This window comes from Bactrocera oleae, chromosome 4 (assembly GCF_042242935.1).
Source record: "Bactrocera oleae isolate idBacOlea1 chromosome 4, idBacOlea1, whole genome shotgun sequence".
NCBI classification, from domain to species: Eukaryota; Metazoa; Arthropoda; class Insecta; order Diptera; family Tephritidae; genus Bactrocera; species Bactrocera oleae.
In genome coordinates, this window is record NC_091538.1 from 53245194 (window position 1) to 53261065 (window position 15872).

Below are 15872 nucleotides of genomic sequence, written 5' to 3' on the forward strand. Positions count from 1 at the left end.
TGTCTACACGAAATTTTGCATGGATTATTCTCTAAGGCAACGGTACAATATCCTGAGAAACAGTTCAGATCGGACTAATATAGCATAAATCTGCCATACCAACTGACCGATCAAGTTCTTGGAAGTAATATTGTGTGTTTGTAAAGGGTATTATAGCTTCGGTGCAACCGAAGTTAACCTTCACTCTTGTTTTTCCTTTAATTTTTTATTTTTTTTATCTTTCTTGTCCAATGGGTTTCCTTCTAAAATTATTTTTTTTTTTTGCTTCAAAAATTATTTACCTAAGTGTAATGAAACAAAATTTGTTTATTCTTTCAATATAGTTTGTGTATTACACACTTTATTTTATTTAATACACATATATGGTATAAATATATTTTTGAATAAGTATTTAATGCATAAGTAGAGCATATTCATGCAGTTGTAAAAGCATTGCTAGATTCATACATAATTCCTTTATTAAATTTCACAAGTAGCTGAACTACAAACATAACTGACATCTTTGGAATTTTGTAAAACAACTTATTTCATTTTAACAGGTTTTCCACTGAACTCCTTTAATTTGATATTTCTAAGAAAAATTCAATTACTACAACGATTTTAGGAAATTGTTGCCTTAAACCAGAGCTTGGCATAGCAAATTGTTTGAAAGTTCCTTAAGAATAATCTCATTTATAGCTTCAGTGCATAAAAATACTAAATTGAGTTATGTTGTTTTGTCGAAATTGAAGATTTATGTAAAGTATTTACATTTGTAGTTAGCATTTTCACTTGCCTTTAATATAATTAACTTTTTTAACAATAAATTAAAATCTCGAAAAAACAGTTATATGTATGTATGTATACTTTAAACTTTTTCATAAAACTTCAATATGTTTTCAACTTTTATTTATATGTTTTTATAATTCTGCAAATTTTTTAGGTAGGTATTTCGTACAATATTTCTTTCAGTGTATTGAGGCAGGTTTGGAAATTGCATTCGTATGTTTCAACAACAAATTTGTAATATTTTTAAAACAAAATTTTCAAACTTTTTTATACTTTAAATTAAAATGTGTTTGCTTTAAATAAATATAAGTACATATTTGACTATATATTACATAAAAATTACATAAGTCGAATGTTATTGAAGTCTAGTAAAAACCAAACAAACTAATCACAGCTAAACATTTGTGTTTAATAGCATAAAATAATATTTTTTTGTTGTAGTTTTATTTTATTTTTGTGGTTTTTATTTATTTATTTTTTTTTTGGGAAACTTATTGTCTAAAAGTTTACAAACTGATGTTATTACAAAACACATTTATACATAAATAAGTACATATATATATTTCTTAAGTTTTTTTTTTTGATTTTACTATAAACAGTTTGTTACTTGGACATTTATTTACTGGCTCTATATAATTGACAAATATACAATTTTCTTTCAAATGGCTTAAAATGGCTTGAGTGTGTAGTCATTCGTTTTGCATGCATAATTTTTTCTAACTCATTACTTTTGCATTCATTACTTTTGAAATCTTCATTTCTTAATGCAAAACTGTAAAATAAAGAATTAATTAAAATTTCAATGTCATAAAAAATGAAACTGTGCGTTAGTTTTAACAAAATTGGTCATAAGAAGTGAAACATTTTTTTTTAATGGTATACAATTATTGTTTTTCAGTTTAGTTTTTCTTTAAGAAAATTCGCATTTTACTTTGCATAAAATGCAGCAAGTCCAATATTATTGTCATTTAGTAGTTTATTTAGGTGTCAATCGCACGTGTGTTTGTGTGTTGTTGTGGAGTAACGTGGCTTTAAATATTTTTTACTGAATTTTTTTTTTATTTAAATAACGATGTATGATGTTTAAGTACTTTTTAACCGTTAGTATTGTTTAATTTAAATTTTAATTAATTTTAAAGTGCTTTTTTTATTAATTTATGTGTCTTGCACTATTTAAAGTTAAGTTGTTTTCAAATTAAGGAAGCGGTTGTAGCTAAAATTTTGTATGAAAGTCATGTAATTGAAAAAAAATTACAACGATTACTTTTTAATTATTTTTATTTACAACCGTGCAACATGTTGGGGAGTCTAGTATATTTTTATTAATTTTAATTTCATTAATTATATGCTTTGAAATTTAAATTTAATTAAACAAAAAATATTTGATTAAATTAAAACATTTTTTTTAATTAAATTCATTTTTAAAATATTAACCGTTTGGCTTAAAATAAAAAATTTTAATCAAAAAATATTAATTAAATTTAAAAAATTAAATTATTTTAATTAAAATTAATTATTTTTTAAATATAAAAAATATTTAGAGAACTGATTTTTAGTAATTAATATTAAGATTTTTTTTTAAATAATTAATTATTTATTTATTTTTCTTAAAATAATTTTTCTTAGTTAAATAAAATTTGGAAATTCAATTTTTTGTATTAATTTATACTAATTAATTCAAAAATATTTAGGAAATTGTATTATTAATGAAATTATTATTTTTTGTTTCTTAAAGAGTTTAATTATTTATCTTTAGGTACTAACAAAAAAAATATTAAATTACCTAAATCATTTTATATTTAAATAAATAAATAGTTTAAAAAATAAATTTCCTGAATAATTTTTTGATTAAAAAAAGTTATTTTAAAAATTAAAATAAAGAATTAATAAAAAAATCCAATTTTCTAAATTTTTTTTATTTAAAAGTATTTAGTTTTTATTAATTAATTAAAATAATTTAATTCCTGGAATTCAATTAATTTCTTTTAATTTAAAAATTTTATTATTTTTTTATTTTTTATAAAAGAATTAGTAAATTAGAATTTAATTTCGCCAATGTTTTTTTACATATAATTTTAAAAACATTAAATTTTTACCAATATTTTTTTTATTTCCATTTGTTATTCGAACGTTTGCAGAAAACAAATTAAAAACTCTTTTGCTTTTTCAAAGTATAAATTTAAATATATTTTCGGGTTTAGATTTTTTATGTTAAAAAATATTTATTTTTAATTTAATATATTTTAATTATTATTTGTCTCCTGGCTTTTACGATTTAAAATTATTTTTAAAATTTAGTTTGACTAATAAGATAATTTTAATAAAAATCATAATTTTTTACATTTAACATTTTTGTTTTTTTTACAAATTTTCTTTTTGCATGTTAAAAATAGTTTTGCGATTTAAAAATTTTAGTTTTATTTTTTTGTTTTTTAATTTAGTTTCTCTAATAAACAAAAATTTTTAAAAACTCTTTGTTTTTAACAAGATGTTATGTTTTAAAAAAAATTTGCAAAACATTTTTAACATTTTTTTTTAAATTAAAAAAAATTGAATTTTAGAAAATGTTGTTTCTTATGTTGAAATTAGTGTATTTCAGAATTTTACCCAAAAAAATGTAATAATAGAGTTATACAATATTTAAAAAAAAAAATTTACAACAGAAATTTTTCCAAAATTTCTATTATATTTTAAACCTGTTTGTTGCCAAAAATAACATTATAGTTTGATAATTCTTACATTTTTGCAAAAAACTTAATGAACATTTTTATTACTGTTTTTAGTTTATTAAAAAATTGTTTTTTTGCAGTTTACTGTTTTCTGTTTAATTTTGCAGTTCAAAAAAGTGTTTAGAAATCGCTCAATTTTTATGTTGAAAAATTTAAAGATCTCAAAAATTGTATGCATAAATTTAAAACTTCAAATTAATATTTTTGTTTATTATTTCAAGCTAATTGTACATGTTGCACGGTGTATTTTTTATTTAAATTTTTCATTTATACTTTCTGTTTGCTTTGAAATCGCTTTTTACTTGCGTCTCTGATTTTTAAAACCACAGGTTTCCACATTTTTTCTTTTTAAAACTTTTTAAATTTTTTTAATATTTTCCAACATATTTTTCGTCTTAAATTTTTTTTTAGTTTTTATACATATGAATATTTTTCAAGTATAATTTATAGGAAACTTAAGCCGTCACTTCACTTATGTATTTATTATTTGTCAAACATCAAGATACTTAGTCTGTCGTAATCACTCACATAAAGAAGATATTGAGTGAAAATATGCAAATTTTAACAAAACTTTTACACAGATTTTTAAGAATTTTCTTTCTTTTAAAGTAGGGTGAAAAAATGTGCACAATTACTTTTAAACATACATTTTTCTATGCAAATTCGCAAAATGTGCGCTCTAAAATAGCTCACAATCGAGTGCAGCTCAATTTGCCACTCAATAATCACTCGCGAAACGCTCATAATATTGAGACTATTTGAATAAACTAAAAAGCAATACGCATGTAAATACTTATGGGTCAATATTTTAACAGAAAACTGTACTTATTTGCTACATACAAACATTAATGCCATTGTAACGGCTAAATAATAGAAGACTCTTCTTCTCAATTCTAGTAGTTGTGAGATGCAGAGGACCTAAAAATACAACTAAAGTACTAAACTATAATTAAGTATCGTAAATAAGTGAAATATTTTAAAATATGCATAATGCAGCTTAGAAGATTTGCAGTGTCTACCGAACGGAGTTCGGAGTTTTTTCTGTTTTCTTTTGTTTTTGGTACATAGGCTTACATTTCGTAAGAGATTCTCCAGGAATCATAACAAATCATTGTCTTAAGTATGTGTATATGTGTATTTGTGATGCGAATTGATGGGTTCTAAGTCTATAGGTGTGTGCGTGTGTGCGTGATGTTCATATGCTGAGTTTATAAACCAGGTTTGGTATTATCATCAATACCGCTGCTGCTGCCTGCATCCGACGGTATTGGACTAGCAGTGGCGCTGCGATCGTAGTCGGAGCTAATGCTCTGATTGGAAGTAATTATTTCCTATAAACGGCAAATGGTAAATATAATATATCAATCAAACTTAAACCGAGCTTAGTACGAAAATACAACAACAACAAAAACAGATAAGAAATTTATGCTAAGAACACAGTGAATCGGAGTGACTGACAAAAACTAAAGGAATAAAAAAAAGAGTCAATGTGATTAGTTTTTATACAACGTGACCCAAAAACTATATTCTACTACTGGATAGCTGGGCTTCACAGGCGCTTTACCAGCGATGGGCCACCATCGGTTCATACGCTGTCGCATGATTTTTTTGGAACAAAATCGATCAAGAGAGATTCAGTGAGCTCTTTGCCCTCAGTACGGCTAGCCTTTATCTAGTTGTGAGGGTTCTAACAAGTCATTGCCATATCGGCGCAGTAAAATTACCGGATGCCAACTTCAGAAACTGTATCGAAGAGGACGAGGTGGAAAAATTTCAACAATTCCTTCTTAATTGTCCCACGATTGTGAGATCAAGGCTTAAACACTTCGGAGCTCATACTTTTAGATATCCCACCGAGATGGTGGGAATAGAAATTAAATGTCTGACTAAATTTGTACTGACTACAAAGGGAAATATTATAAGACAGCAAATAATATCGAAAATATTTTTTCATAGCTTCAGAACGGACTGCATATAGTAGTCCATGTGCGATCTATGGAACAACCATCGAATTTAAGATAACCCAACACAAAGTTGAAACCGTTATATTATAAATGGCAGTTTTTATCGATTAACCACGCCTATTTACCGAATGTCAGATTATTAAGCAAAATTTAACCGTTATATGACAAGTGAACATAGTTTTTACTCAACATCTTTCAGGTTATGTAATATCAACAAGAAGCTGCAAACTCACCGGACCAAATCGAATATTCGTTGATAAAGCATACCCACGTGACACAAATATAAAAGTTTTCCATACAAGGACTTGAGTTGCATCGGTCAGTTTGTGTGGCAGCTATATGCTATAATTGTCCGATATTGGTAGTTCCGACAAATATTCAGCTTCTTTGTGAGAGAAGGACGTGTGCAAAATTGCAGGTTGATATCTCAAAAACTAAGGAACTAGCTCGCGTATATGCAGACGGGAATGGTTAGGTATAAAAATATGTAGAAATTATGGGCACACTTTCTAAGCAGATTCTCACCTCAACACGTTTTTTTTTTGTTTTTTGCATAAAACCCATTATCTTAGGATATAGGCAATCCTGAAAACATCCTTCTTATATTCTAACACTGAAGTTTGGCATGCATAAGTCCACGAAAACGTTTGCCCTAAAATCGTTATATGGTGAAAAGGCTTGCTATCAACTTCGTTATCAAAGTTAGAAAACTTTATATTTGAATAAGAAAAAACATATGCTCTGAAATTTATTACTAATATATAGAGCTGGAGTCACCCACAATTCAGTTAAATATCCCCAAGCAGATTGAGAACACCCTAATTGCTGCCAAAAAAAAATAATTACCGCTAATTAACCTAATCCCTCAAATGCATCAAATGCAGCAAGATCTTACATTTAAAAAAATATCCCCAATCCAATGTGCACTCAAATTTAGCTATCAATTAACTTACGCACTACAAAAACTCACCTCATCCGCTTCGGTATTCTTAATAATCGCTTCGGGTGTGTGCGCTTCGGCCGCTTCAGCCTTCTCTGCCCACTCTTTCAGGTAATCCACAATGGCATGATGTCCGAAATTTTCCGCTTCATCAATCGGTAAATTACCCCAACGATCCTTTGGATTATGTGGCACTTGACAGTGCTCCAATAAAAATTTCACACAGTCCAAATGACCTTCGGAGGCGGCTAAATGTAGTGCCGTTCTACCATCATAATCGGCCAATGTGATATCCATGCCGGAGAGTCGATGACGTCTCAATGCTGTCACATCACCGCTGGCCGCTGAGAAGAGCAAATTCACAATTGACAGTCCTTTTGTCTCGTAACGATGTTTACGTGGATCCTTCTTATCCGATGCATGTTTGAGATTATCATAACGATGGAAATTGAAGGCGCTCACTAATTCTTCACAGAATTGCACACCACGTACACTATTGCCCAATTTGTCGAGCGGTGGTGACCATGTAAATATGCCCATCACATTTGGTATGACCAACATCATGCCACCGGAGACACCAGATTTGGCGGGAAGGCCAACTTTGAAGGCGAACTGACCGGAGTAGTCATAAGTGCCGCACGAATGCATTATGGAGAGTACATCGCGTACGACTTCGGGACGCAATACTTTCTCTTCGGTGGTGGGGCAAATACCACCGTTAGCTAGTGTCGCGGCAATCACGGACATGGCTTCGCAGGTGGTCTCCATAGAGCAGCACTGTGGGGAAAGAAAATAAAAGTTGTATTGAATTGGATTTGTTTTGAACTTTATTTAAATGTCAGCTAGTCAAAAATTCTTATTTTTAAACAGGTTCCTATGTTGATCCCGATATAATTTCGGGATTGAAAATAAAAAAAACTTCGAAAAAGTTTATCATACGCATATCGTGTTAATATGCAATTTTTTAAGTAACCAATATTAGCCTAAGTACAGACTCAAAATTTTCTTTTGCTTTCGGGATTTGGAATTTTTTTAATCCAATTTGATACATTTTTTTTTTTTTATGATACTGATAATATTTAAATACAAAAATTGTCAGAAATTCCAAATTATTTATTAAGTGTTCCAAAAAATTAAGGTTTGAATATTTTATTTAATTAAGTTTTTAAATTTTTTTTTAATTAACTGACTCACCTGGAAGTAGAAGTCCATGACCTCTTTGAGATTCGTACGCTTCGGATAGCATTTATTTTCACGCATATAAAAACCCAAAGCATAATTACGATCGGCCGCCTCACGTTCCGACAGGAACACGGCATTATTAAAACCGATATTCTCCCCGCCCGACAGACGTTTAAACCAATGCAGTGTGTAATCGAATTTCTCAGCTGCCGTCATATCTGGTTTGATCAAAGCCTGCAGCAGTGAGCAGGTTAGAATCGCGCCCGCATTGATCATAGGGTTGTGTGGCTTGTCTAAAGTGACACAAAATGTAAATAAATAACAAAAACAAATCAATAAAATTAATTAAATGAGAAATTTTACAGTTTTTATTAAACGCTATGGTCGACTTCCACACACTTACTGTTATGATCCAACACCAATTCATTGAAATTGCGACCACTTGGCTCTTGGCCCACATACGAATGCACCACCTTCGGTCCCAGCTTCTCTAAGGCAATGGCGTACGTCAACGGTTTGCTGGAAACACAAATTGTGCAGTGATTTAAATCGATTGAAATAATTACGAACCTTTACATTCTTCAATGCAACATATGCATTAAAACAAACAAACACAAACAACACAAAATGAGTGAGGCAGTCGTGAAGGTGAAACATAGATATGTAGATGATTCACAGTGGCGACGACGACAACGTGGACTACCAGATACACCAGCGGCCGCAGGGTAGCTAGGTGGTCATAAGAAAACTCAAGCCAGCGTTCGAAGAGCCGCACACTCAATGCTGCTTGCAAAGACTTAAGTCACCGACGGACACGTTATCCATTAGATAAATGTAATGAAAACGCAATTTATCACCTGATTACTTGGAATACGCTCACAACACGCTCACGCCAAGGTGGGTAGCGAGCGCGCTCTGAAAGAAGTGTAATTAATTCGTGGAACATTTGCAAATGAAGTGTATATTTATAAGTATGTACGTCGGTATGTACTCGTAGGCAAGTATGCATGTGGGTCAGCTTCGCATCATCACCCAACGCCGGGAAGTACCGGTCGCACTGCACCAAACATGTTACGTTGCGTGTCGTTGTCCGCTTGCTGAAGCTTTACGGCAGTGATACGGTTGCTGGTACGGGTACGGGGTGTATCTTGATATGAACTGGTTATGTGTATGAAGCAGAATGAGCAACACCTGCTCACATACACATATGATTGCATGTATGTGATTATTTTCGAAACACATTTTGTGGTTTTTTTCTCGCTCTCATGCATTTCTATTGACAAATTTACCTGCAACTCTGCAAAGTGAACGGTATATCCACATCGCCAATGGAGTAACGTTGCCCGTCGATCGTACAGATGCTAACACCCCACGAATCGGAACTGTAGCGTGCCAATTGTGGTATGTAATTGGCTACGGCGCCATCGGCGTTCGTCTTACATTTCCAGTAGATATCCTCGACATCCTTAACGAAACTCACGAAATCAGGTATGATGAATTGTTGACGGAAAGCCTTGGCGATCAGGACGATATTCTGTGCTACAACACTGGAATGAAAGAGTAAGTGAAAAACAGAGTTAAGATCATTTCGGTTTACTCGAGTATATACATACGACTCAATGCTTTCAAATTGATTAGCGCTAATATCCTACTTACAGGTCACAGATTGGCATAAATAACGAAGATATAGGTATGCCGAAAGTGTGCATGAGAGAGATGCTGGAACACTTCCTATGCTTCTTTTCAACCTTATCTAGAGCTCGTTTTAGATATCTAAGAGCTTAATAGTTCAAAAGACTAGTTGAAGTATCAAAATTAGGTATCAAGTCGCTCTAAAAGTTCGCAAAAAGCGTTGACCTGCTGTATGACGAATACTTCAGGTCAAATTTAACTGAACCTCCATCTAGCATTACTAAGGCTCAGTAGGTCTACATCTGTATGGCATGATAGCCGGCTGGTATAACCTAACTTAACCTACCGGTAATGCAAGAAAACAAATAACAGTTAGTGGTTGCCCTACGTAGCCTAAATTTATATTTCTCCGAAACGTAAAGCGTTTTCCACTAGAGACAAAAATGAGTAAAAGCTTATTTTTTTACTAATTATACTTTACTTGGGCCTTTTCAAGTTTTTTAGTTCTCAAAAGTCGAAAAACAATAAATTTGTATAAAAATCCAATCAAAGGTCTTTCTACGACATAAAAAGCTTTAGCAGAAGTTTGACATACTTAAAAAAGAATGAAAAGAACGCTTACTAAAAAGGATAGATTAAAGAAACCGGTTTGAAAAGTTTAATGAACCATAATTTCTCGATAATGTAAAGGAGTTTTCGAAAACCTGGTAAGACTTTCTGAAAATGCGTTGAATCCAAACATTTGGCTCAATAATTATAGTCCTACCGGCAGGAAGGGAGATATTAGATTAGTTTGGGATCCTTCAAAATTTTAGAAAATCATTGGGTTCTTTCAAAAATATTTCAAAAAACTTGTCATAAAAGCTTTCAGCTGTACGTTGGAAGCTGTCCCATCATTTATCCAATCAAATCCTTAAGATACAGAATCATGGTGCTTTATAACTACCGAATTATTTTGATAAACTTATTCCGAACTTTATTAAATCACCAAATTTTAATTTTTTAGTTATTATTCAACATTACTTACGCTTTAAACGTTTCACGATTCAAATTTTGCGTTTCCGCCGACGAACCAGTCTCATAATTCGACAACTTATGCACCTTCTTCAAATTCTCCATCAATTCACGTATGCGTGGATCGCTGCGCCTAATGCCGGTGGTCTTGAGGGCGGCCAAAAATTTTCCCATCGATATAAGTCCGGTCTCCTCGTTGTAGAACATATCGAAGAGCACATCTTCGGCGTTGCGTTGCTCCTGCTCCCGATGACTGTTGTTATTCGACGAGGTTGTAGAAAGAATTTTGCAAAAAAATGTAAAAGAAATTAATTAGCAAGTGATTGGTAAGTGATGCTTTGTTTTTCTAATCTAATTTTCGAGCATTAGTTAGTAGCAATGTGTCAAAAGTTAGCAGAGTGAAAAGCTGTTAGTTAGTACATGTGGGCATCTTATTATGGTACATATGTAACACATGCACACACATACATATACATATACATGTATATACCAGCAAATGTTTACATATACATATGTAGTAAATATGTACATAGATATATACATATATGTATGCATATATATATAAATATGTATGTTGTTAGTATGTATCGTCTCGTTTTATACAATTGATGTTTGTCTATATGTATGTGGAAAGGTATGAAAGATTTGGTTGAAAAAACCCAACAACTATATACTTTAAGTACTTATGTATAAGTAACAGGCATATAAATCAAATAACATAACATATACATATATTTGTATGTATGCTGCACTTCTGTAGTGTCCATGCCATCGAGTATGCTTGAGTGGAGAGCAGAGATATGTATGAGCGCAAGCAAATGTAGGCAGGTGAATGTGAACGGAAATGTTTGCATACTTTTTGAGATTTAAGTACTTGTCATAAACGTCACTTAACTAACGTTATTTTCTATGTACACTGCCATGTATCCACTCATTCATAACAATCATGTTATTGTAGTAGAGAATGTATGAGTGAATATGAGTATACCTTAGTTTAGGCTATAACTAATCGAGGTGAGACATTTGTAAAGGAATTTGGACTCACAACGCTAATGAATGTTATTTTGAGATGATAATTACATAATAGACGAACGACATGCAAATCAATGTTTTGTCTGCATTTAATGTTATGTAAATTTTTTGGACGCCTTCAAAGAGTCGTACACACGTGTGTGATTCAAGTGTACATTTTTTGCAGGTTTTACCAAAAAAAAATACCTTTTTTAAATAGAAAATAATTTAATACTTATATATTTTTATATTGAAGGCTGCAAATTGCTTAATTAAACAAATTTAGATTAAAAATTTTAAATTGAATTTTTCAATCCGAAAATCGGAATTAAAATTTTTAAATTTAATTTTGAACTCAAAATCGAAATAATATGTTAGAAATTTGATTCTTATACGAAAATCGGCATCAAAAGTTGGAAATTAAATTTTGAATCTCAAAACCATGATGAATGAAATATTTTCTGTATAAAAATGTAATGCCTTAATCCGATAATCGGAATAGAAAGTTGGACATTTAATTGTGAATCCCGAATTCACATTTTTAATATAAAATTTTTGGATTAAAAATGGGAAATTTAATTGTGAATCTAAAAATCTGAGTTAAATGTTGGAAGTTTAATTATTTAATCCGAAAAGCATAATTAAAAGTTGGACATTTAATTTTAAATTCAAAAACCATGATGAATGAAAAATTTTTAGATTAGAAATTGGAAATTTTTTCGAAACTGCAAATTGGAAATATAACTTTGAGTACCAAAATGGAATTTAATGTTAAAAAATTTAGTTTTGAATGCGAAAATAGAAATACTCCAAAACTTTGCTCTTTCTTTCGCAATGCAATCTAAGATTTTTTAGTAATGAATTGTAAATAGGCATTAGTCGAAATCATTTCCCTCAATTTAAGCATCTAAAATACTTAATTGGTTCATCTTTTTTAAGTAACCTATTATTTACGTTAGAACATAACTTGATTTGATGAGAAATTTACTGACTTTATATTTATATTTGCTTGAAATTATGTCAACAAAAGATTTTGCTGCTAAATTCTATAATATTAAAAAAACTATTATACTCTGTAGCAACAGGTTGCGAGAGTATAAAAATATTTAGTTAAAGCGCTGTAGCATGTTGGAACCTAGACGACTTGAGTAAAGATATAGATATGAAAAAATTTGAATATAAATTACAATTTATTAATCAGTAATTTGAAATGATAATTAAGATAAAAACGGACAGCTAATAAAGGCTTGGATGTAGGAAAGGATTACATCTCATAATTGGGAACAAAGATCCAAACAGGATGGCATTTAAGGTTTATATTCTCACAACGGATAAAGTGTAGGACTGCTTTCAGACTTCTTTATAGTGCTAGGCTCAAGAGTAATTTGAAAACACATTACCATTAAAATGCAAGTTTCTTGGTCTCCAGCATATGACCAACTGTATCTCTAAAGCTCCAGATAGCCCGTTTCGAAATCCATATTCCACTTATTTTTTTTCGTTTTGCTTTTTTTTAGTTCAAGTCAGATTCGGAAGTTGAAAAATGTCAACTATTTATAAAGAACGATATATAACTTTTGTTAAATCCAAAAATTTATACATTTCGATGGAATTAATAAGTTAGAATATGGAATTTTGAAATGGTTAGGCGGCTATAAAGCGTTTATATATGGATAAATATATTTGCTGTTTCAGTCGGAAGTCCAGAATCATATTTTGAATTAGTTCAAACAACTACTACGATTATATGTAGGTTTCAATATGTGGATCTTCAATATCGGCTTCCAACTTCAAGGCTATCCAAAAGTTCGGCAATTAATCAGAAAAATTTTCTGGAATCGAAATGAAGGAAAAACCAAAAAAAAATATATATATATAGACAAATTATGTCTAAAGCTTAACCTTTCTAATTTTTCACATTATAATTATTGAAGATACTAATACACGATGGATCGCATGGAAATAATGTTTTATCATTTGAAAGCATCTAATGGTGTGTTCAAAGTAGCATATCTATAAAATTGGTGAAACTTTTAACGAGTTTTTGGGCTATACCGAAAAAACTGTGGCTCCGTATACTATTTAAGAGTATTCGAAGAATAAAGTGAAAAATTATTGCAAAAATTTGGTTTTGAATACTATCTCTATCAGCGACTATTTTGCCTCAATGGTTTACTAAATTTTAATCTACTAACATTAGACGTTCTAAGCTGTCCAAGTGAGATACCTGTTAAGATCGACCTCTTAACCTCATCTAACCTAACATTAGGTTAGTGCTTGCTGTCGAAAACTTGTGGTCAGAGAACTGATATTTCAAACCTGTGTATATTTTCTATATTTTTTTTTTGCTTTGCATTTTGTACAGCAACCAATAAGCAATATTTATTATTATGTAATTATTTTATAATATTTGAAATATTAACAAAAAATTAAAAAATTTTGAAAACAATTTTTTTTAAGTGTATATTTTTCTAAACCCTTACCCATCTGTTGGATCGTTTTCATCGCAGTCTGTTTCGCCCATATATACGTTAGAACCTGTGGTGCTAATCATAGAATATCTTTTGAGTTGTTTAGTGTATATTATTACAACAACAATAACCAAATTAATTAAGCAAAACAATGCGTTTATGCAAGCAGAAAACAAAGTTTTCGAAGCTAATACAAAACCAAATTTACTTATTTCGAACTGAAAATGTATATGCTTTTTAAGAAGCAACGGACAGACATTGATTACCAAAAAGTCGAAAAAAAATATCGAAAATAACGGTTTATTAAATACTATAGAAATTTTCAAAACTACACAATTGAAATAATGCAGCTCACAGGAGCAATTACTACAATCAATGCAACAGCAATAACAACAACAAGAGATAAAGAATTTCAAAGTAACGGAATAGTAAATGAAATTACTTTATTATATGCGCAGATAATGCATTAATAATGAATTTTATGAAAATGTAATTATATAAATAACGGTGTTTATAGAAATGATTAAAGATTTACTAAGAAGAAAACTTTCTAAAATTTATTTGTAAAAAGTAATAAATTAAATTATGCAATATTTTTCATGTTTTTTTTTTTGTTTGTTTTCGGAATAAATCTACTCACGGTCGCATCGATAAGAAACGCTTCTGTAGGCTAGACCAAAGCGAATTCGTTGTTGTGGGCAAAAAAAAAAACAAAGAAAACGAAAAGACATTGTACATACATGTAACGGTATTTAAAAGACACTTGAAATCGAACAATCTAAACAAATTAATGCAATTAATTTGAATATTGCTGATTTTCAAATGTGTTTGCTGTCTGGTATGTATATACATATGTATGTACATCAAGTATACATAAAGTCATACAACACTTCGTATGTGTATATATGTACATGTGCTGAGTTTGATAGACATTAATTTTGCAAAAAAAAAAAATTGGAAGCTTGACAACAATTGACTCATCAAGCAGAGAAGAGTTTAAATTTTATTTTACAGTTAACAGTTCTTTGTGAACACTCACTCACATATATGTATATATTGCTATAAACATTCGAAAGTGGCGCGTGCCAAACGACGCCACTTGACACTGCGAGATTGCGGTACGAAGCGATAAGTTCTCTAAAGACACTGTGCGACAAATAAAAGGCAACGAGAAATCTTTAATATTGATAAAGTGATGAAATTAGAAAAAAAATGTTTGACATAAAAATAAACTTCAGAGAAGTGAGTTTCACTTCGGCTTGGACATGTCCTAAATATTTATTTTAATATGTATTAAAATTTTTCAAAAGATAGTTTTTTTTATTTTTTTTTCAATATTCCAGAAAATATATCATAATAAAATTGTAAAATTGCATACCAATAATATTTGTAAAATTTAATTTAGCAAAGAATTTAAACTAAACTTTTACAAGTTGACAACTCTGCTGCTATCTTATTTTGTAAACCTTGAGACTTCTTACTAGATTTCGTACCCATGTTGAGATTTTCGTGAGCTAACAAATTTCTTTGTCTTCAAACTTACGAAGAATTTGCAACCAAAAATATCTCGGAAAGAAATATTGCCGAAACACTTATTCAGTTTTTGTAAAAACTGTTTTATTTAATCGATTTCATTGAAGAATAGTTTCAAACTGGTGGCAACCTTCGACAGATTTTCTTTGTGATGTGAAGTTATTTTTTTTTTATTTCAAATTTTCAAACACTTGACAAATTAACTCCAAAATATTTCCGATAGAAACCTTCCTCAAATATATTTCACTTAATTAAAAAACTCTTTTATATGATGTATTTTATTGCTTTAAAATTTGGAAAAGGTAGTAGCCGCTGCAAAATTTTTAATTTTTAAAGATCTTCAGTTTAATACCAATAGCAAATTGTTTCCTAACCTAATAATTTTTTTTAAATTAAAATTTTCAAAAAGTTGCCAGCTCTAATAAAAATTTCACTTCTGACAAAAATCTTTCCTAAATTTTTTTTATGCTCTACTGTAATAATTTCATATTTTTTCATTTATTTGAAAGTTTCAAACTGGTGGTAACCCTCGTAAAATTTCACTTTGTAAATGGGCAGACTTGCTACGCCTCTTTAGATTAATTGAGGAATTTAATTTTATATTTTTTTTAAAGTTTCAAAAATAAAC

At 30.1% G+C, this 15872-nt stretch overlaps 1 protein-coding gene across 9 annotated transcripts in view; it reads right to left on the bottom strand.

Annotated features, from left to right (window-relative positions):
- Positions 1–301: 301 nt before the first annotated feature.
- Positions 302–15872, bottom strand: part of GLS (glutaminase) — a 55806-nt gene continuing 40235 nt past the window's right edge. For 4 of the 9 annotated variants that reach the window (XM_036363223.2, XM_070109285.1, XM_070109288.1 and 1 more), the window contains 7 exons: positions 14352–14381; positions 10243–10482; positions 8873–9130; positions 7987–8102; positions 7596–7876; positions 6432–7178; positions 2678–4828 (listed from right to left, as the gene is read on the bottom strand). In XM_036363223.2, coding sequence (XP_036219116.2) covers positions 4706–4828; positions 6432–7178; positions 7596–7876; positions 7987–8102; positions 8873–9130; positions 10243–10482; positions 14352–14381 — 1795 coding nt within the window. In that variant the 3' untranslated portion in view covers positions 2678–4705. Of the gene's footprint in view, positions 1541–2677; positions 4829–6431; positions 7179–7595; positions 7877–7986; positions 8103–8872; positions 9131–10242; positions 10483–14351; positions 14382–15872 lie in introns of those variants that run through there. The other 5 variants (XM_036363224.2, XM_036363231.2, XM_036363228.2 and 2 more) reach the window with 2 other exon arrangements.